The following is a 23,312-nucleotide window of genomic DNA, read 5'->3' as shown; positions in this document are numbered from 1 at the left end:
AGTTGAGTTAAAAAAAAAAAAAACAGAATACAGTTTTTGTAACAATTAACCATAGGGAATGAAGATGGACCAACAAGGTGAAGTACCACAAACAAGATCAGACTATCCATCCATCCATCCATCCATTATCCACACCACTTATCCTCGCTGGGGTCACGGTTATGCTGGAGCCTAACCCAATTAACTGTGGGCAGGAGGCGGGGTACACCCTGAACTGGTTGCCAGCCAATCGCAGGGCACATATAAACAAACAACCATTCACACTCACATTCATACCTACGGGCAATTTAGAGTATTCAATCAAGCTACCAAGCATGTTTTTGGGTTGTGTGAGGAAACCGGAGTACCCAGAGAAAACCCACGCAGGCACGGGGAGAACATGCGAACTCCACACAGGCGGGGCTGGGATTTGAACCCCGGGTCCTCAGAACTGTAAGGCAGATGTGCTAACCAGTCATCCACCGTGTCGCCAAGATCAGACTATCTTAAATAAATGATTGGTTTTGCCTCACCTTTTTTATTCAGTAATTTAATTAACACGCCAGCATAATGCATACATGGGAAGCAGTGGTTGAGTCCAATGTCAATGTTAATACTGGAAACAAGATAAAATGAATCTACTGTAGCAGACAGTTTGGTCGAGTGGCTGTAAAGGAGTGATTTATGGAGTACCTTCAAGGATGACTATGCAACAACTGATAGATAACATAAAAATGTGGAATAACTCGGTGAAAATTGCAACACGAATGAACAGGGGAGTAGAGAAGAGTAGAGTACGGTAGGTGGCGGTAATGCACCTTAGCTTTTGTTGCCAACCTCCATAAAACAACAGACGAAGAAGAAGAATCAGCAGGAAAAATAATAATACTATTGTAGTCAACATGGCTGCGTCCTTTGTGCGCTATATCCGCGGAGGTCTCGGACGGAGTTACAACAGTAAGTTAACCGTAAATAATCATGGAGTCTTCAAGCCAAAACGGCATTAAATGCATTCGGTGTTTGTGGGCCATTTGGAAACGATACGGTCAATTATCACGGCTACATGTCAAGAGGTTTGACCTTCGAGCTAACGAATGCTAGCAACTCACCTTAATAGAATTTAGCTTATGCGGGCTGTTTATGACTTACGTTGGACGTCATTTGGTGCCGTGCGCCACGGTCGCTACGTCTGAGGGTATGCTTTTTAATCAAACAATAGATTTTGTGCCGTTGACTGGTTTTATATGCACTGAGATAGCTGGAGCGACTACTTGGCTCTTTTGTCCCGTCGTGTTCCGTGTAACCTGACGAATTTGCATGCACATTGGGGCTGGCGAAAAAAATATTTTAAAGTTGTTTTATGTGATTACTTATTAATGGCTGTGTAGTGCCTAAACACTGCTCTACGTGTCACCTATGGCTATAAAATTGGGAGGCACATGTAGCATCCCGAGACGTACAATAAAGTCAGCAGAAGACATATCCTAAAATGCACAGGAAGTGAGCTAGATTTTTTGTTGTTGTTGTTGAAAAAAACAATTTTCCCTTTTTTGACTATTTTTTTCCACATTCACAGGGGTCATACCATGGCAAAATTGTCCTCCAACTTTCATCCGATTGACTTAAAACTTGGTTTGACGCGTATATGCATTTGGGATAAAGCGCAATTTATTTAAGCAATAAATTCGTCGGAGGTGAATGCCTGTAAAACTTTAGGAAAAATTGATGGAAAAACTGTCTCATAATCTGAAGGTTGCTACAGGAATTAAATAAGAGTTCAAGATCCCAGAGGTCTCTTGTCATAGCCAAACAGATAAACGATACAGATAGTGGGTTTTATATAAAATTTAATGAAATTTAGCAGGGCTCTAACGACAGGGAAACAATGCAAAGAAAAGGAAAACAAGGCACATGTAGCCATTGTAAAGCAGGTTGAACTTGTGGTGTAGGTGTGAAGTAGACTTTACACAGATGTTATCGGCCTGATCGGTATCATCCGATAATTAGCGTTTTATGCTGATCGGCTTTAATGTCATAATTTGCCGATTCGCTCCGCAAAAGACATTTACTCCGCGTCGCCATCGTCCACAGTATATTTTAATCTAAAAGCTAGTTTATTTTTACCCATGTCGCGTGTCTTTTGACATAGTACTGTAAATATCTGACGGCCAATAAATCTATTATAAAAAAAGTAACATGTTGGCGCTGTGGGACAGACATGTAATGTGTGGATCACACTACAAGACAAATTTGGTCTTTCACGATTGCATTGTCAGACTATGGCAATAAAATATTGTATTCAATATTTAATTACAGTACAATCATTGGGCTTTATCTTGTCAATTGCGACCGGATACACTAGTTACCGTGGCAACGACAACAAGAGTGGATCGTGCCAACTGTATTATAAGTACAAACTGGGGAAAAATGTGTGCTGGTGGTCACCGCTGCTCAGGAGAGGAGAAGACGTTCGTTTAAGGCTTGCTTTAGGTATGTTCCCATACTTTTAATACGATACGGCTCGCAAGCAGGCAACAAAACGTTATGCAGACCAGCAAGCTACTGCTAGCACTAACTGTTGTACGTAAACATGCCGCCGTTCTGTCGAATCGTGCTCTAAAGTTTCTGTGTGAGTGAAGTAATTTAATTACAATAAAGTAATTTAATTACAGTAAGTTAGCACCCATTATTTCTGTCATGTTGTAATGTTGGTTTGACTGATTAGAATACATGATCTGACAAGAGCAGTGATTTCCAACCTTTTTAGACCACCATTCATTTGTTCTGTCGCTATGCCTCACTGGCATAAATAGATGAACAAAGACACATTTATTGTAAATAACAAATTTTGAGCAATTAAGTACACAAGTATATACAGTAAATGAACAGGTAATTTAAATAGACACATTGCTCCATCTTGTGATCGGTTATCGTTTTTTTAAAATTGGTGATCAGTGATCGACCACAAAAATCCTGATCGTGTAAAGCAGGGGTGCCACAAGATCTACATTTCAAGCATCCAACCTCCCGCGATCTACCTTTTTTTAGGAGGGGTGGGGGCAGCGACCATGTCTCCAGTTTGAGAGTGCACACCACTACCAGTGAGCTAAATTTCTGGGCTGCCGACACAGCTCAGCACCAATGTATGTTGATGTACCTTGCATCACTGCATGAGCCAATCTTGCACAACACAACATAATTAACAATGTAAACTTTTTGTCATTACCTGAGTTTACTCCAATGACTTGCACTGAAGTAAATCAGCCAGGGATGCGTAGTCAGTGTTGTATTTTCCAAGCACAGTCCTAAAATGCCGCTCCACATTTCCCTTCTATGGTAATGCAATGGCAGACCGGCAGATGAGGCATACGCATTTTGAAAATGTCATCGTGAAAAAATGCCAACATTGAGGCAGCTAACAAGGTAAACGATTTTTGGGACTGATCAGCGAGTTTAAATAACCGATCACAAGATGGAGCAATCTGTCTATTTAAATGACTTGTTCATTTAGGAGACATATCATAAACCCAATTTACCTTCAAATTCTGGCCTTTCCACTTTAAAAGCAGTTATACTTTTACGAATTCCTCCTACAGATTTTATCCATTTGACTTCAAACTTTGGGTATCTCATCTAAAGGTATTTAAGATGGAAAGTTTTTAAAAGCTTTTCATTCCATGTAACGCTGAAAGAAACCAACGCTGTTTAGAGGGTCTAAACATGCAAGAAAACTCATGAAACTTTGTAGACACATTAAGCATGCAAACATTTTGATCCTTTTGTTTTTTTGGTACAGTTTTTTTTTTTTAAATGGTTTAGTAGCGCCTGGGGTTGGGCATCGAGAATCGAGAACCCATTGGAATTGCGAGTAACATTCCGGTTCTCCCTCAATTGCGTCTCAAGTGTTCTCTGTCAGTTGACTCTGTTGTCGTACTAGAGCGGCTCCAATTACCGGAGACAAATTCCTTGTGTTTTTTGGACATACTTAGCAAATAAAGATGATTTTGATTTACTGTATATAGTTCTGTACTTAATTGCTAAGAAATTATATTTACAATAAATAAAGTATCTTTGTTCATCTTTTTATGCCAGTGAGGTACAGTGACAGACAGAAAAAATGAATGGTCTTCTATCAGTTGGCAGGAAGTACATACAGTAATTAATGTATCCACTTTTTGTGACATTTTTGTTTGTTGGTGTACCGTGATATTTTTAAATTGTAAAATATGTGCCTTGGCTCCATAAAGGTTGGAAGTCACTGCCCTAGTCATATCATGTATTCTAATCAGACAGGTCAAACCAAAATTACAACATGACAGAAATAATAACAATAATAAAATAATGTTTTGTTACCTGCTTGCAAGCCGTATCGTATTAAAAGTACGTGAGCATACCTCAAGCAATCCTTGAATGAAAGTCCTCTCCCGAGCACCGGTGACCACCTACACACGTTTTCCCCCATTTTGTTCTTACAAAAACACAGCGCGATCCATTATTGTTGTCGTCGCCATGGTAACGAGTGTATCCGGTTACGTTTGAGTTGACAAGATAAAGCCCAGTGATCGTAATAGATGGCATGCGTTGGTATCGGAATACAACATTTTATTGCAGTAGTCTGACATTGAATTGTCTTGTTGTCTTGTTGCATTCCGTGTTGTCTGTCCCATACTGTCGAAGGTTTTTTTTTTCTTTAATTACTTTATTGGTGGTCAGATAGTTACAGAACTAGGTCAAAATACATGCGACAAGGCTAAAAATAAACTAGCTTTTGGATTAAAATATACTGTACACGACAGCGACATTGAGTAAATGTGTTTTGCGGAGCATTGCTCGGCTTGGCAAATTTCAAAATTCACACAAATGTCTCACAGTATCACAAACACCTAGCTACCCACCTTGTGCCTACCCACCTTGTGCCTAATCATGCTTGAACATGGTGTTCGTTATGGGCAATCCATGGTGAGCACAGAAGTTAATTAACATTAATTAATGAATATTTAGTCAATTGGGTGAGGTCCACACACATTGCCTTTTATTTCATTCCTTTTGCTATTGGTACTGGTTACAGGCTTTGGCGTTGTAACGACAAACCGCATAGATGTCAATCTTTGACCATGTCACAGACTAATTTTGACCTATGTTATGTATGAAACAGTAGCATGGTTATGTATCACGTAAACTATCTTGCTGATTTGAGTCTGCCTATTTTTAATCACGTTTCCTCTATCAGGGTCCATATAGCTGGCGATTAATTATAAAAAGTAAATCTCAAGAATGCGCCAAATGGATGTACAAGTTTTCACTTTGGCTTCTAATGTCTAGTTGCAAGGACTTCATGCCTCCTGCAGCAGCAGACCAGATTGCAGAGTTTCACCACTGAGACAAAACGTAAGTACTACTTAAAACACATTGTTTAACAACATATTATAAACAGTGGATATTTACAGCTAAAATGTTACACACTATCAATCTTTTGTCTTTCTCACTTTATCTTACCCCCCTCTTTGAGCCGTCACCTTATCGTGGTGGAGGGGTTTGTGTGTCCCAATGATCCGAGGAGCTAAGTTGTCTGGGGCTTTATGCTCCTGGCAGGGTCACCCATGGCAAACAGGTCCTAGGTAAGGGACCAGACAAAGCACGGCTCAAATACCCCTTATGAAGAAGACAAATTATGGACTCAGGTTTCCCTTGCCCGGACGCGGGTCACCGGGGCCCCCCTCTGGAGCCAGGCCTGGAGTTGGGGCTCGAAGGAGAGCGCCTGGTGGCCGGGCCTGCACCCATGGGGCCCAGCGGGGCACAGCCTGAAAGGGTAACTTGGGTCCCCCTTCCCATGGGCTCACCACCTGTGGGAGGGGCCATAGGGGTCGGGTGCAGTGCGAGCTGGGCGGTGGCCGAAGGCGGGGACCTTGGCGATCCGATCCCCGGCTACAGAAGCTGGCTCTAGGGACGTGGAATGTCACCTCTCTGGCAGGGAAGAACCCCTAGCTGGTGTGTCAGGTCGAGAATGTTCCACTATATATAGTCGGACTCGCCTCTACGCACAGCTTGGGCTCTGGTACCAGTCCTCTCGAGAGGGGTTGGACTCTCTTCCACTCTGGAGTTGCCCACGGTAAGAGGCGCCGAGCAGGTGTGGGTATACTTATTGCTCCCCGGCTTGGCGCCTGTACGTTGGGGTTCACCCCGGTGGACGAGAGGGTAGCCTCCCGCCGCCTTCGGGTGGGGGGGACGGGTCTTGACTGTTGTTTGTGCCTATGCACCAAACAGCAGTTCAGAGTACCCATCCTTTTTGGAGGCTTTGGAGGGGGTGCTGGAGAGTGCTCCTGCTGGGGACTCCATCGTTCTGCTGGGGGCCTTCAATGCTCACATGGGCAATGACAGTGAGACCTGGAGGGGCGTGATTGAGAAGAACGGCCCTTCCGATCAGAACCCAAGCGGTGTTCTGTTATTGGACTTCTGTGCTCGTCACAGATTGTCCATAACGAACACCATGTTCAAGCATAAGGGTGTCCACACGTGCACTTGGCACCAGGACACCCTAGGTCGCAGTTCGATGATTGAATTTGTGGTCGTGTCATCGGACTTGCGGCCGCATGTCTTGGACACTCTGTTAAAGAGAGGGGTGGAGCTGTCAACTGATCACCACCTGGTGGTGAGTTGGCTGCGATGATGGGGGAAGATGCCGGTCCGACGTGGCAGGCCCAAACGTATTGTGAGAGTCTGCTGGGAACGTCTGGCGGAATCCCCTGTCAGGAGGAGTTTCAACTCCCACCTCCGACAGCACTTTGATCATGTTCCGGGGGAGGTGGGGGACATCGAGTCCAAGTGGACCATGTTCCGCGCCTCCAGTGCTGAGGTGGCCGACCGGAGCTGTGGCCGTAAGGTGGTCGGTGCCTGTCGTGGCGGCAATCCCCGAACCCGTTGGTGGACACCAGTGGTGAGGGATGCTGTCAAGCTCAAGAAGGAGTCCTATCGGGCCTTTTTGGCCTGTGGGACTCCTGAGGCAGCTGATGGGTACCGGCAGGCCAAGCAGAATGCAGCTTTGATGGTCGCTGAAGCAAAAACTTGGGTATGGGAGGAGTTCGGTGAGGCCATGGAGAGAGACTTCCGGACGGCTTCGAGGAAATTCTGGTCCACCATCCGATGTCTCAGGAGGGGAAAGCAGTGCACCATCAACACTGTGTATCGTGGGGATGGGGCGCCGCTGACCTCTACTCGGGACGTTGTGAGGCGGTGGGGAGAATACTTCGAAGACCTCAATTCCACCGACACGCCTTCCCATGAGGGAGCAGAGTCTGGGTTCTCTGAGGCGGGCGCTCCTATCTCTGGGGTTGAGGTCACCAGGTGGTTGAAAAGCTCCTCGGTGGCAAGGCCCCAGGGGTGGATGAGATTCGCCCGGAGTTCCTCAAGGCTCTGGATGTTGTAGGGCTGTCCTGGTTGACACACCTTTGCAACATCGCGTGGACATCGGGGACAGTGCCTCTGGATTGGCAGACTGGGGTGGTGGTCCCCCTTTTTAAGAAGGGGGACCGGAGGGTGTGTTCCAACTACAGGGGGATCACACTCCTCAGCCTCCCTGGTAAGGTCTATTAAGGGGTGCTGGAGAAGTTGAATCCCAGATTCAGGGGGAGCAGTGTGGTTTTCATCCTAGCCGTGGAACAGTGGACCAGCTCTACACCCCTGGCAGGGTCCTCGAAGGTGCATGGGAGTTCGCCCAACCAGTCTACCTGTATTTTGTGGACTTGGAGAAGGCGTTCGACCGTGTCCCTTGGGTGGTCCTGTGGGGGGTGCTTCGGGAGTATGGGGTACCGAACCCCTGATACGGGCTGTTCGGTTCCTGTACGACCGGTGTCAGAGTTTGGTCCGCATATCCGGCAGTAAGTCGGACTCGTTTCTGGTGAGGGTTGGACTCTGCCAAGGCTGCCCTTTGTCTCCGATTCTGTTAATAACTTTTATGGACAGAATTTCTAGGCGCAGCCGAGGCGTACAGGGGGCCCGGTTTGGTGGCCTCAGTATTGCATCTCTGCTTTTTGCAGATGATGTGGTTCTGTTGGCTTCATCAAGCCGTGACCTCCAACTCTCATTGGAGCAGTTCGCAGTCGAGTGTGAAGCGGCTGGGATGAGAATCAGCACCTCCAAATCTGACACCATGGTCCTCAGTCGGAAAAGGGTGGCGTGCCCTCTCCGGGTCGGGGATGAGATCCTGCCCCAAGTGGAGGAGTTCAAGTATCTTGGGGTCTTGTTCACGAGTGAGGGAAGAATCGAACGGGAGATTGACAGGCTGATCGGTGCAGCGTCTGCAGTGATGCGGACTTTGTATTGATCCGTTGTGGTAAAGAAGGAGCTAAGCCGAAAGGCAAAGCTCTCGATTTACCGGTCGATGTACGTTCCTACCCTCACCTATGGTCACGAGCTGTGGTTCGTGACCGAAAGAACGAGATCCCGGATACAAGCGGCCAAAATGAGTTTTCTCAGCAGAGTGTCCGGGCTCTCCCTTACAGATAGGGTGAGAAGCTCGGTCATCCGGGAGGATCTCAGAGTGGAGCCGTTGCTCCTTCACATCGAGAGGAGCCAGATGAGATGGCTGGGGCATCTGATTCGGATGCCTCCCAGGCGCCTCCCTGGTGAGGTGTTCCGGGCACGTCCCACCGGGAGGAGACCCCGGGGACGACCCAGGACACGCTGGAGAAACTCCATCCTTCGGCTGGCCTGGGCACGCCTCGGGATCCCCCCGGAAGAGATGGATGAAGTGGCTGGGGAAAGGGAAGTCTGGGCGTCCCTCCTGGAGCTGCTGCCCCCGCGACCCGACCTCCGATAGGCGGTAGAAGATGGATGGATGGACTTTCTCTTACCATAGTCTTAGGTTGAATCACAACGAGCAATGTCACCATTTCTTTAATACAATTGTAGTTTAGTTTCTTGGGTCAAATTAAGTTTGGCTTCCTTAAAGGTCAGAGGACAAAGATGTTAAAAATGTTCTTGATAATTCGAGAACCCCTTTAAAAATCACATCTGCCATTTCGAAGTTATTATATAGCAAATATACAGCAGTTAAATCGATAAATATGATGCAGAATGCGCCTTCTGCTTTTTGCATCTAGCGCCTTCCGGTCTTCGGCTCTATCCGGCACTGTGACCTCACACGAGCCAAACAGCCTGTTCATTCGGCGTTGTGTGCTATTGTTCCATGCCGTTGGTGGCAAGGAGCAGCAACGAGTGGCAAAAGTTTTATTTTTTTGGGCTTTCCAAGTGAAAAACGAATAAGTGACCAGTGGATAGGGAAAGTCAAATCGACAGGGGAAGAAACATGATCAGCTATGGGTACCTAGAAAGCATTCCAAACTCTGTGCTGATCACTTAGAACCGGTGTGTTTTGAGAAAGACTTGGCAGAAAATATTGGATACGGAGGTCGAGGCTGAAACCAGCTTTTCCTAAGGCCATCGGGACCTCAACCGCCAGCAACAGAACTAAATCTTGCAGCTGCCACGGTGCCGCAACGAAGCGGTGTGGATTTCCTTGTATATACCTACGCCTATTATGGTTACTATCCACAGGGCAGTAGGAAAAAAAAGACCCACGCAGTACTTTTCAGTACTGTCGTCTGTACTTTTGCTTATTTGACAAGCCAACAGACATGGCAAAGACTTTCTGTGCGGTGTGTTATAACGCTACTCCAGCGAGGGGCACACAATATATAGGTATACTGAATATTATGTAAACGCTTGTGTCGTGTGACTGAAATGTATGAATATATAATGCATATAGTTGTGCTAAAAAATATTGGCATCCCTGCGGTGTGGTTATTTCATGCCATGACTGTATAAAAATACGTGCTTTTGGCATACCGTCACGTGGACCCAGTGGCCACTCTCTTTTTCTGTTGTACTGCTGCGACTTGGCTGCTCGTCGTCATCACCGTCAGGTTCTGACCTCCTGATTGGCTCAAACATACGGTTTGACGTTGCCAAGTTCAGTTGGGTGCTCCTGTACGTTGAAATCTTCCTCCGTATAGAGTGTAGCGCGCTGTGTTTGACAATTGCAATGTCACTTCCGGTAGCCCTTTCGGTGGGTAGAGTACCCGCACCCCGGTGTCTTGAGCTTCGGGTATGTTCGGGGAGGGCTCAATATGCGTAATAAATTTTTTTGTTTTAGCTAAACTATCGTTTAAAACTTTCTGGAAGTTACGTACATGTATTACATAACATAAACAATGCAAATATGAATTTTAACTGACCGCATAACATTTGTCATCTGACCGTTAAAGCTATATTGGGTTATGCTTTGTAATGCGTCAGTTCATGACAGTCCCAACACATGACATTTTGAGGTAATGACCGTCATACTTATTGTATTTCCATGTGATTGTTTTGTATTTGCGGTCTAGAATAGAATACTATTCTAGAATACTAATTCGTACTAAATCAGCTTTGACTGGACCCAAAAGCAGACTGAAGCAGAGGGAGTGGATTTAGAATGGTTTATTGATGGTTGGCTCAGGGTAAGGATATCCAAGGTGAGATGGTGGCCTGTCGGGACAATGCGTGAGCAGGAAGCGGGGACGTGAGCAGGTGGGGTAGCTTGGCGGCGTGGCTGGGGGGGGCACTGGAGACGAAGGAGAACACGAGGTAAGTATGATTTTGGGAAAGCAAGTGACTTGCTTACAAGAGATTGAGGGTCTTCCCGTGTACCACAATGGGAGTGATGAGTCCTGATGTGGTGCGCGGCCAAGGTGGTGCTGATTTGCTGGGGCGGGAGACAGGTGGGGGGGTTACGGCCGCAGGGCTAAGGGCACTGGTGGAGACTGGCTTGAGCAGGGAAACGAGGGAAATGTTGGGTGGATCTTAGGAGATAGGGGAAGTTTTAACTGTACAGAGGTGGTGTTGATGATTTTGATGATAGGGAAGTTGACCAATGAAACTTGGAATGAGCTTTCAGGATTAAGTCTGGAGAGGGAGGTCACGGGAGGAGATCCAAACCATCTAACCAGCCTTGTCTTCTGCCATGGGAGAGCGATGGAGATCGGCCAGCCGCTTGTTACTCTCAGCAGAACGACTCAGAGCAGCCCATACGGATTGGACCCATAGTAGGTGCTCCCTCACCGCGGAAACCGCCACCATATGCTTCTGTTCCTTAAATAACAGAGGTTGGAAACTGTAACAAGCCATAAATGGAGGCATACCTGTGACGGAGCTGGCGAGGGAGTTATGGGCATATTTAACCCACGGAAGGAAGGTGCTCCAGGAGGCAGGATTGTGAGCGGCAGCACAGTGAAGAGCAGATTCCAGGCTCTGGTTCGCCCGCTCTGTCTGGCCGTTGGATTGGGGGTGGTAGCCGGAAGACGGACTGGCTGCTGCGCCCACCGCCTTGCAGAACGTCTTCCAGACATGGGAGGAGAACTGAGGACCTCTGTCTGAGACGATGTCTATTGGAATGCCATGAAGTCTGAATATGTGGAGGACTAACCTTCAGAGGACAGGGATGTAATTTTTGGGACACAGGGTCTCGCTGGGAGAGGACTGCTCCAGCTCCCATGTCAGAGGCGTCAACTTCCACGATGAACTGCAGGGAAGGGTCGGAGTGTCTCAAGATGGGGGCACTGGTGAATAGTTCCTTAAGGCGTTCGAATGCTTGCGATGCGGCAGGGGAACTGGTTGAGGTGAGACTGGTGAGGGGGATAGCAACCTTGCTGTTGTCAAAGATGAACCGACGGTAGAAATTGGCGAAGCCGAGGAATCGTTGCAGCTCCTTGCGGGTGGAGGGAATGGGCCAGTCGACAACGGCTTGGATCTCAGGTTGTAACTGACCCTTTGCAATGATGTATCCTAAGAAGTGAATGGAGGAGAGATGGAATTCACACTTCTCTGGTTTAACAAAAAGGCGGTTTTCGAGTAGGCGCTGAAGGACTTGGCAGACATGCTGGTGATGTACGTCAGGGGAGCGAGAGAAGATGACGATGTCGTCAAGATATACAAAGACGAACCGGTTGAGCATGTCACAGAGGATGTCGTTGATGGTTTGAAAACTGCGGGGGCGTTGGTTAATCCAAAAGCCATGACCAGGTGCTCTGTGTCTGAGGGGAGTGTTGAAGGCAGTCTTCCATTTGTCCCCCTCTCGAATGGGGATGAGATGATACGCGTTGCGTAGATCCAACTTAGTGAATATTTGAACGTTGCAGAGGGGTTCGAAGGATGGGTCAATGAGTGGCAGGGGGGCTTTATTTTTCACTGTCATTGAGACCACGGAAGTCAATACAAAGGCGGAGAGTGGTATCTTTCTTGTCGACAAAAATGAATCCGCCCCCCAGTGGAGAAGAGGCGGGCCAGATGAGTCCTGAGGCAAGGGAGTCGCTGATATACTCCTCCAGAGCTTCCTTTTCTGGATGGGACAGGTTAAACGGGTGGCTGGAAGGGAGAGGGGCACAGGGCTGGAGGTCAATGGGGCAGTCATAGGGGCGGTGGAGGGGAGTGAAATGGCAAGATCTTTACTGAACACTGGCGAAAGGTTGTGGTATTTCTCCGGAGCCCGGGAGAGATCGACAGGTGTGGCAGGTGACGGAGGTAAACCTCCTCCCTCCAGTAAACCTCCGTTTTACTGGAGGGAGGGAGGAACGGCCAAGAGAAGACAATTGGAGTGACAGAATGGACTCCAAACAGTGATGGACAAGAGGCAGCATTTGTCCGTGGGGTAACTAAATGGTTGAAGGTCAAAGACTAATGAGGAGTTTAATAAAAATTGGCTACATGAACCTAGGTCCCCAGAGTACAGTCGGAGGAGAAACGTGTGGCTCTTTGTACAGGAGGGGGGCTGGGGCTGTGGGCTTGGGAGGAATACTCACGGAAGGATTGCTGAAGTGGCTCTCGGAGGACAGAAGGGATACTTGTTGTGTGAGGGTATTCAAAGATTCCATGATCTCGCGGAGGGCTTTGTCCTGTCTGCCTATTTGCGTGCCCTGATGGGTGAGCGCTTCCCTGTACGCTTTTGGTGTTGCTGGGTCCATGATGGGCAGAGTATTCTGTCACGATTCTAATTCGTACCAGCTTTGACTGGACCCAAAAGCAGACTGAAGCGGCGGGAGTAGATTTAGAATAGTTTATTGAAGGTTGGCTCAGGGTAAGGATATCCAAGGCGAGAGGGTGGACCGTTGGGACAAGGAGCGAGCAGGAAGCAGGGATTTGAGCAGATGGAACTGCAGGAAACAACCATGACATTAACTTAGGTTAATGATGGACTATGGCACATTTGGACAAATTTCTTTTTGTCGTTTCAGTAGGATCGGAACTCCTAAACAGGACACCCATAACCTCAAATCATGAAACAGGCTGTTGTTTGGGTACATGCAATTATTCCAACAATCAATCTAAATATTCTTAGAAAATAGGTATTTTTAAATGGAACTCCAAAGTATTGATTCACAGTAACAATTGCAGGTTTATTTAAAAGATCTGCCTGTGAAGTTAGAGGTCAGTGGTTTACTTAGTCTTATGAACATCTTTTTACCTCTTCACGCCTTCTCCACAGCCACCATGCGGCCCAAGGATGCAGTCGCCCACAACCAACTGACAGAATTTGGGGAGTATGTGGCTGAGCTGATGCCCAAATACATCCAGCAGGTTCAGGTATGTTTCAGTGCAGAATTAAGTGCACCCTGATCCAAATGAAAATGTGAATGGTTATGTGGGATGATATTATTGGGACACCATAAGAACAACTTTATTGAGACATCCCTGAAGTCTTACTTCTTTATGCATGCAGCCTCCACGTGGGCGCTCTACTGAATCCTTTGGCGTAGTTGTTGGCATGTCTGCCTCACAGTTTTGAGATTTGGGGTTTGAATCTTCCCTCTGGTCTTCCTGTGTGGCGTTTGTATGTTCTGCCAGTGCTGCATGGGTTTTCTTAGGGTACTCCACACACACACCCACATTCCCAAAAACATGTATGTTAAGTTAATTGAAGACTGTTAAATGTCCATGGGCGTCCATGGGATTTGTCAAAATGGTTCCTGCAATTGTCAAGTGACCAGTCCAGGGTCCATGGTGTACCTCTTGCCCAATGCTAGGTAGAATAGGCTCCAACTCACCCTGGAATGGAATTAGAAAATTTTATTAATTCTTCAACATGGCATCAAAACACAGTGCGACCAAAAACTCTCTTTAGTTTAAAAAATCTGTTTGAAGTACTGAATGAATGTGCAAAGACTGAGAACACTAGTATTAAATTGTTGATTATGGCTTAAAACTCTTTCACCAAAATGTTCCTGATTTTGTGGGTGGGGCTAAAAACTAGGCCTGTGATGTCACTGGGCTGCGGCGTGTACCCCACTATATAAACTCCGAGCACCCTTATTCCACGCAGTGGCCATTTGGCGGAATTGACCACTTTCTTGTTCATAAATAACTGAACCTAGTTCTAGCAGTATAGCATACAGTTGGCCATTAAATTATGCCCACAACTCAAAAAAATAAATTTTCCCTGAAGTGTAAAGTGTGTTGTTATTTGTGTCTTGCTGTCTGGCTCCCCCGCACCTTGTGTGTTGCAAGGCAGCGGTGAAATGAACAAGATCCGCCGCCAGCGGTTAGAGAATCTGTTGGTCCAGTGTTAGTCTGACAGCCTCCTTCCCTTCTCCTCGCCAACAAATCCATCCGGGGGACCAGTGAGCGTGACGTGGCTTTGGCCACTTATGGAGCGCCATTTGGCGGCCACAGAAGCACGTTGTCCGCTGAGATTCAAAGGAGGGGAAAATTGTCCTGCCAGCGCGGTTTATGGTTACTAGATCGTGTCAGAGGCAGCTTCTCTGCAGCCCGTGAAAGTGTGCTATCTCCATTGCTGGAAAGGAGCCGTGAGAGAAGAAAGGTAGTGTATTTGAGTGAGAGGAGAGGCAGGATTTTCAGAGCTCTCAGCGACACGCCTGCAGCGTTTGAGACTTGAGAGGTGGGCCTTATAGTTCATGATTTTGAAGCCTAGTTTCATATCCAGTGAAACCTCAATAAAACTGAGCCCTATATTGGACAAAACGGACAGTTGGGACTGAACAATGTGTCCAAAAATAGTTTCTATTTGTCACTTAGAGTGTAGTTGACAAAGTATGCTAGTTCCAAAATTGCCCTGACAGTTCTGTCTCACGGTTCTGATGACCTAGGTTCAAATCCGGCCTCGGCTGTTTGGAGTTTGCATGTTATCCCCATGCTTGCGTGGGTTTTCTCCGGGTACTCCGGTTTCCTCCCACATCCCCAAAACATCCAGGCAGAGAATGGGACTGATGTATTCCCAAATCACAGGTATACAAAAAAATAGATCAATTTCAAAAGACGTGGCGGGCCATGTTGAATGTGGGGCATTGACGTGGTGGCCATGTCATGATGGATGTATCTATTGTCTATTGTACAGAGACTCGCAGAGCAAAGAGAGAGGGCCATATGGCGGCAGTGTTAACTGAGGAATTCAAACACAAGTCTCTGGAGTCTGGAACATGCTATTATTGGTACAGTAACAGTTTTTTGTCAAGCCGTCCGCCTTTGGCAATGGATTTGGTACTAGGAAGCACCCAAATCCATCCGTAGCTGCCATGTTGGGAAGGTCAAATATCTCAATGGTATTACACCAGAACACAATGAGCAATTTTGATTTGCTTTCGCGGGCCACATAAAATTATGTGGTGGCCCGGATCTGGCCCCCGGGCCACCAGTTTGATCCCCGTGGGCTACTATGACTGTAAGCCCATATAAATGTATGATCACCTTATTACATATACACAACAAATAAATAGATAACTAGTTTTGAAATCAGAAGCCTGTAAAAAACAAAATATTCAACTATCCCACATCCTGTCCTACCCTTTTCTGTCCCCTTTTATCTGGTTCTCTTGGTTAGTTATTGCATGTCCTCACCGGGTGTCCCCACAACCCCCAATCTACAAATAACTGTTGTAATGTTACTTGTGTTCAAATATCTAGACTGTCTCACTATTGTTCTGCTGTGGTTTACACCCCTAGTCCCCTTGTCCACTTTGTCCCTCTGTTTGTCCCCTAAAACCATTTTCTGTCCAGCTGCATTTTCAATAAACAAGAAAAACAAAAAAAATCTTAAAATAAGCAGATGGAGTATTTCAAACTCCATGGTTGCACAGCAAAACTGTTCTAGCACAAAGGCATTATAGATCCACCTTTCTGCAAGGCCATGCCTCTGAATAGGACAGGTTTTAAAAAAAAAAAAAAAACGATTCTCAGACAAAATTCTCTGGTCTGATGAAACCAAAATAACGCTTTTTGACTTAAATTGCAAGCGTCAGAAGAAGAGGCCCTGCTCATCACCTGGCAAACACCATCCCTACTGTGAAGCATGGTTGTGGCACCATCATGCTGTGGGGGCTCTTTTTCTGCTGTGCAGCTGTTTTTCTGCTGCAGGAACTGGGCGACTAGTCTGCAGAGGGTAAGATGACAGCTGCCAAATATAGATAAATACTTCGAGAACTTGCTCCAGAGTGCTTTGGAACTTAGATTAGGGCGTCGATTCACCTTCCAACATGACAATGACCCAAAGCACACAGCCAAGATGACAAGTGGCTTCAGGAGCAGCCTGTGAATGTCCTTGAGAGGCCCAGGCAGAGCCTAGACTTGAATCCAATTGAACATCTCTGGAAAGACCCAAGACCTGATAATTTCAGATAAGGGTTACTGTTTTTATCAACTCAGTGTGTGCTTAGCCAAACCTATATATAAAAATAGAGTCATACTTCCAACAAGTCCAAGATGGTGAGAAATAAGATTATCTTGTCTGATGAGACCAAGATAGAACTTTTTGGCCTTAATTCTAAGCGGTATGTGTGGAGAAAACCAGGCACTGCTCATCACCTGTCCAATCAGTCCCAACAGTGGAGCATGGTGGTGGCAGCATCATGTTGTGGGGTTGTTTTTCAGCTGCAGAGACAGGACAACTGGTTGCAAACAAAAGAGAGATAAATGCGGCCAAGTACAGGGATATCCTGTACGAAAACCTTCTCCAGAGTACTCAGGACCTCAGACTGGGCCAAAGGTTCACCTTCCAACAAGACAATAACCCTAAGCACACAGCTAAAATAAAGGAGTGGCTTCGGAACAACTCCGTGACTGTTCTTGAATGGCCCAGCCAGAGCGCTGACTTAAACCCAATTGAGCATCTTTGGAGGGACGTGAAAATGGCTGTCCACCAATGTTCACCATCCAACCTGACAGAACTGGAGAAGATCTGCAAGGAGGAATGGCAGAGGATCCCCAAATCCAGTTGTGAAAAACTTGCAGAATTCCCAAAAGACTCCTAGCTGGATTAGCTCAAAAGGGTGCTTTTACTAAATACTGAGCAAAGGGTCTGAATACTTATGGCTGTGTGATATTTCAGTTTTTTTTTTTTAATAAATCTGCAAACATTTGAACAATTCAGTTTTATGGGGTGCTGTGTGTACATTAATGAGGAAAAAAATGAACTTAAATGATTTTAGCAAAAAAAATTACTTAAATGATTTTAGCAAATGGCTGAAAAATAACAGAGTGAAAAATTTAACGGTGTCTGAATACTTTACGTACCCACTGTATATTCCTCTGCAACGCTACACTAGGTTGATTTAGAAGTGAAGGTTTTGAGGTGAAGTCAACTGTTTGATTGAATTGAAACGTGCTAAATGTATGATAAAGGTTTCTAATTTGTGAATATACTTGTACAGATGTCTTATCATTAGATGGCGGTTATCCGTGTGGACGCCTCTGTTACGTCCTGTCTAGTATTGTCTTTGTTTTTGTGGTTTTCGTTCATCTTTGGAGACATTACGTGACTCACTTACACAAGGGAGGAATTACTGAACATCAGGGAGAGTCTACCTCAGACTTTCTTTCACCAACTTTCGCAAATTCGCTCAGTTTTTTTCCCCACCGAGTTACTCACCGGGGCGGCGGCTGCGATCTATGGTGAATGGAGACGTTGGCGCCGAAGGGGGAAGCGCGCTGGCATCAAAGTTAAGCTCCGGAAGAGAGTGTACAGATTGACGTTCCCGTTGATCCACCTCGCGAATCTACGCTCCGTACCCAACAAAATGGACGAGCTTCATCTTCTGACAAAGACCAGTAAAGACTTCAGATGTTCCGCCGCCCTGTGTTTAATGGAGACTTGGCTTTGTGAACTCTGCCCCAACGGTGCCATAATGCTTCCCGGCTTCCATCTTCACAGGGCAGACCGCGTCATGGAGTTATCGGGGAAAACAAAAGGTGGCGGGATTTGCTTCTATAGCAATGAAAAATGGTGTTCTGACATCATGGACCTCAGCACATACCGCAGCCTGGATTTGGAGTAGCTGTTTTTGAACTATAAGCCATTCTACTCTCCTCGAAATGAAATTGGGAAAAAAACACCCAGACTCACCTCTCATTATTCTTGAGGACTTTAACAAAGCTAAACTCAACCACGAACTCCCTAAATACAAGCAGCACATTGACTGTCCTACCAGGGAAAATAAAATTTTAGACCACTGCTATACTACGCTGAATAACTCATACCATGCCAAACCTCGTGCAGCTCTGGGCTCGTCTGATCACTGCTTAATTCACTTAATACCAACATACAGGCAAGAACTTAAATGCGCGAAGCCAACGGTGAAAACATAGAAAAAGTGGACCAACGAAGCAAAGAGAACTTCAAAGCTGTCTAAACTGCACAGACTGGAGTGTCTTTGAAAATTCAGCTGGCAGCCTGGATGAATATACGGACACTGTCACATCCTATATCAGTTTCTGTGAAGACGTGTGTACCAACAAAGTCATTTCACGCGTTCAGTAACAACAAGCCGTGGTTCACTGCCAAACTTAACTTTGCCAGGCCAAAGAGGACACACATCGAAGTGGGGATAGGGCCCTGTATAATTGCGCTAGAAACCACCTGACTAAAGAAATTAATATTGCAAAAAGAAACTATGCAGTAAAGTTTAATAAAACAGTTTACCGCTAATGACCCTAAATCAGTCTGGCATGCATTACAATCGCTAATCAATTACAAGCGACGATCCCCCCAAGCTGAGAACGATAAAAGACGAGCCGACGACTTGAACACCTTCTTCTGCATATTTGAAAAGGACACCTTTACACCCCACAACCACCCAGCCGCACCACCGACCACCATCACACCTCTGAATTTCTGCGTTGACCATCCACGAACAGGATGTGAGACGCATTTTCAAACAATAAAAGATTAACAAAGCGGCAGGCCCAGACCTTGGGTCTCCATCCTACCTCAAAGTCTGCGCGGACAAGCTCGCTCCCGTCTTCACACGACGGCAAGTAGATCTCTGGAACTGTGAAAAGTACCATCCTGTTTCAAACGCTCTACCATCATCCCAGTCCCCAAGAAACTTGCAAACTCTGGTCTGAATGACTATAGGACTGTCGCCCTGACATCTGTGGTCATGAAGTCCTTGGAAAGCCTCGTGCTAGACCACCTCAAGAGCGTCACAGGTCCCCTGCTGGACCCCCTGCAGTTTGCTTACAGAGCAAACAGGTCCACAGATGATGCAGTCAACATGAGACTGCACTTCATCCTGGAACACCACAACGGCGCGGGGACCTACGCGAGGATCCTGTTCGTGGACTTCAGCTCCACGTTCAACACCATCGTCCCTGACCTCCTCTCCTCCAAGGTTCTCCACCTCAGCGTCGACACCACAGTCATCGGCGTCATCAAAGACGGTGAAAAGTCTGTGGAGCGTCTGGAGCTGTGGTGCGGCCGACAACACCTGGAGCTGAACACGAACGCACTCCTTCCTCCTTCACAGTCCCGCCGGACGACGCAGGTGCGAGTGTGTACAGTGGCAAGTGTAGTGATTAGCGGAGGACCCGTTGACGTTGAATGTGCAGAGGAGCTAATAAAGCCATTAAAGCAACAAATCGGTACTTCGTGCCTTTATTGTTGCCGCCACCCAGCTCAGCTGTGCAACGAGAGAAGGGAGTTAACCCCGAGGAGGACAACCTCGGCCCTGGAGAGGGCGTCTCCCGACCACGGTCAGGTGACCGTAGCAGAAAAGGTTAACACTTCGTATAAATAAACTAAAATACATTAAAATAAGATGCTGTACTTAACATTACTGCTGAGAGTGTGAAAAAGGGCGAAAAAGGCAAAGATACTCCCGGCGCACAAACACAGACAAGCACTGTGCACTAGCTAAGCAGAAACACTATGGTGCTGGGGACAAAATGGTGGATGAGGCACGGGCGTCGTAAAGTCGAAACGTCGTAGGTCGAGTACGTCGTAACTCGAGAACTTCCTGTAGTCTCGCCACGTTCCACTCTTTGCATATCTGTTGTTGACCAATACTGGGCACTCATGTGCCTTAGTAGCATCTGCAACATTTGCACAATCGACATTGTCCCAGATTATCGCACCACTAGTCACTTTAAACTGCATACATTTCTTGAAGTCTCTGCGCCCTTTGCACAATGGTTATTGCACTGGACTATTGTTCTATTAGTCATTTCAAACTGCTCTAATTGCTAGAGGACTCTGCATCTTTTTGCACAATTGTCCCAAAAAAAAAAAAAAACATTGTTCCGGCATGACCACATTGCTGACAAGCTTTTATTGCTCAATGACTGTTCTTTTTTTTATATATATATATATATATATATATGTCTTTATGTCTCAAAAGTATTCTCTGTCAACTGACTGTTGTCGTACTAGAGCGGCTCCGACTACCGGAGACAAATTCCTTGTGTGTTTTTTGACATACTTGGCAAATAAAGATGATTCTGATTCTCTTGCATGCTATTTATATGATGTATTTATTTCCTGTATTCACTGTTGCTACTGAATCCATGCAAATTTCCTCATTGTGGGACTAATAAAGATTATCTTATTACAAATATTTATTACTAGTTTTTTTTCTTATCTTCTGACCTTGCCTCGTTCTGAAGTGAGATGCGCAGCAACGTACAAATTAATTTCCGGTTCAGATGGCATCCTGAAATGTCGTGAATTTACATTTTTACCTCCAGAGCTGTATTAATTTGTTACTCTCTGAACTTTTCGCTTCCGAGGCTCCGTAGCCAGGGAGGGGTTCATCATAAAATAGTGTGCACCGTGCAGTCAGTGGTCGTACCCAGGAAGCAGGGAGGTTGGGCAACTGTTCAACGTTGACGCGCCATTTTTGTGTTGTTTTTGTTTTTTTTAAATATTGTTTATTTCATGGAATTAATTTAAGAAATGTATAATTTAGTGTTACGCCCGGAACGAATGAGCATTCAGTGTTTTCTGTTACACAATATGGGCGTTCCCTAATATTTGACAGCTCTGCTTTTGACCAATCAGCGATCACCATTGTTTACCTCTCTTCTTGCCACACAGTTTTCGTTATAAATTCATGTTCTTTTTGTTGACTGATGATAAATAAACGGTTGATTCTTTGTTTTGACTGCTCAGAAAAAGTTTTTTTTTTACTGTAAACTTTAAAAACATGCATCCCATATTTTACTAATGGTAATTGAGGTATACATTGCCAAATACCTAATTTTACATCGTTTTGTGATGCAGTACTGGATATATCGGACTCTGTTTTTCACAACCCCACGATATCACACATTTAAAGGAGGAGATTATTTTTCAGCCAGAAGGCGTCCCAATAGTTTAGCAGATGGACACTGGAAACTGGTATGCTGTCTAATCTTACCGCTGGAAACGTGTCACCGTACCATGCATTTTGTCCCCTTGTACGGCATTTTATCTAACCGTATACAACATCCTTGGTCTTTTTTTTTTTTTTTTTTTTTTTTTTTCAGCACAGAGCTCAAAATAGCTTTGACCTGTACATGTATGTGGGTGAAGGTCTCACAGTCCTGCAGCTCGAGGGCAGGCCTTATTTTACATACATGGTGATTCATTTATTTATTTTTTAAATCATTAAAATTTCGGTGGTTTTTTTAAGAACACTCTTCTCTGTGGATATTTATTTTGGCCACTTTAGTGGGTTAATGACTCTACTTCTCTGCCAAATGTTTATTTCCTGTATTTTACCCAACCAACCGTTTTTCATATTTGCAATGTTATATTGTTTCTATGGTGCATCAGTATAGTGAAATAGGAATTAAAATCGTCCACACATTCCTGAGTGACAGACGTTTTTCTGCCGGGTGGCCTGTAATCAGGTCATTAGAATTTCTCGAGCTTATCTACATCACTAGCGAAGATCTCCATCTACCTCTCCACTCCCGAGCCAGCGCTTTCAACATAACAAACATCTATGCTCTCACAAGTAGTGATGGCTGTGTCTTCTACCAACCAATCAGGAAAGGGGGTGGTCCTCGCCAAATATGGACAAAGCAGATACAAAACTGGGTCAAACAGAAGTAACTGTCAGAGGGGCCTTTTCTGGACATTGGTATGACAAAACCAAAGTGTTTTTTAAAATTAAACTGACACTTTGATACTAAGTCCATGTTAATCACTGTTTGGAGGTCTAAATAGCCAAAATATGGAGCCTTTACGTAAATTTTTGTGAACAGAGCCTGCCTGTTTTATTTATTTTTTATTTATTGAAGATATTGTACTTATTGTTCTACATTACAATGCCAATGTTCAATATTCTTTAGAATCAAGTTATTTTACATAGTAAAGTTATTAATCTCTATCATTATCTGTGGCATTAAAAAAATCAACAATACTATTTGTGATAGTTTTTGTGAAAATATATCGTCCTAAAAAAATTGCTGTTGTCGTAGGCCTAAACACTAGAGCAAGAGCAATAGATAACACAAAATTAATGTACAAACATAAAAAAATAGAGTAACAACTGTAATAAAAATCTGCAATATAGCGGGACCGTGAAGCAAGAACCGTGATATAGGATTACTGTAGATGTATTCCATGATATTTCCAGTGGCTCATTGTTCCAGGGCTGGGACTCATTGTTTCCAGACATGTGCATCCTGGGACTCTCACATAGAACAAGTGTAACATAATCAATGTCTAGGTGTTGCTTTTTTTTTTTTTTTTTTTTTTTTTTTTATATATATAAAAGCTGTGTGTGTGTTTAGGTGACGTGTTATAATGAGCTGGAGGTGATGATCCATCCTGACGGCGTGATCCCTGTGCTGACTTTCTTGAGGGACCACACCAATGCTCAGTTCAGAAACATGATCGACCTCACCGCTGTGGACATTCCTACACGTCAAAACCGCTTTGAGGTACTGCAGTTCTTTTTGCGTTCTCTCAAAGGAGCCTTTTTCTCACAATTTAAAACCCTGGTGTCTTGTCTACTCAGCCTTATTTATAGAGTACTTTAAAAACGACTGCAGGTTTAATAGTGCTGTACATAAATAAAACAAAGTAATAA

At 45.3% G+C, this 23,312-nt stretch overlaps 2 protein-coding genes across 7 annotated transcripts in view; one reads left to right on the top strand and one right to left on the bottom strand.

Moving 5' to 3' along the window:
- Positions 1-837: 837 nt before the first annotated feature.
- Positions 838-23,312, top strand: part of ndufs3 (NADH:ubiquinone oxidoreductase core subunit S3) — a 30,175-nt gene continuing 7,700 nt past the window's right edge. The window contains exons 1-4 of the mRNA XM_061664117.1: positions 838-936; positions 5,302-5,367; positions 13,496-13,593; positions 23,014-23,163. Coding sequence (XP_061520101.1) covers positions 882-936; positions 5,302-5,367; positions 13,496-13,593; positions 23,014-23,163 — 369 coding nt within the window. The 5' untranslated portion in view covers positions 838-881. The remainder of the gene's footprint in view (positions 937-5,301; positions 5,368-13,495; positions 13,594-23,013; positions 23,164-23,312) is intronic.
- The window catches only part of slc22a18 (solute carrier family 22 member 18), a 52,668-nt gene continuing 39,595 nt past the window's right edge, over positions 10,240-23,312 (bottom strand). For 3 of the 6 annotated variants that reach the window (XM_061664069.1, XM_061664104.1, XM_061664096.1), the window contains one exon: positions 10,240-14,055. In XM_061664069.1, the coding sequence (XP_061520053.1) occupies positions 11,192-12,424 (1,233 nt within the window). In that variant the 5' untranslated portion in view covers positions 12,425-14,055 and the 3' untranslated portion in view covers positions 10,240-11,191. The remainder of the gene's footprint in view (positions 14,056-23,312) is intronic. The other 3 variants (XM_061664078.1, XM_061664087.1, XR_009767227.1) reach the window with 3 other exon arrangements.

This window comes from Phycodurus eques, chromosome 2 (genome assembly GCF_024500275.1).
Source record: "Phycodurus eques isolate BA_2022a chromosome 2, UOR_Pequ_1.1, whole genome shotgun sequence".
NCBI lineage: Eukaryota > Metazoa > Chordata > Actinopteri > Syngnathiformes > Syngnathidae > Phycodurus > Phycodurus eques.
This window is presented reverse-complemented; position numbering and strand designations above follow the sequence as displayed.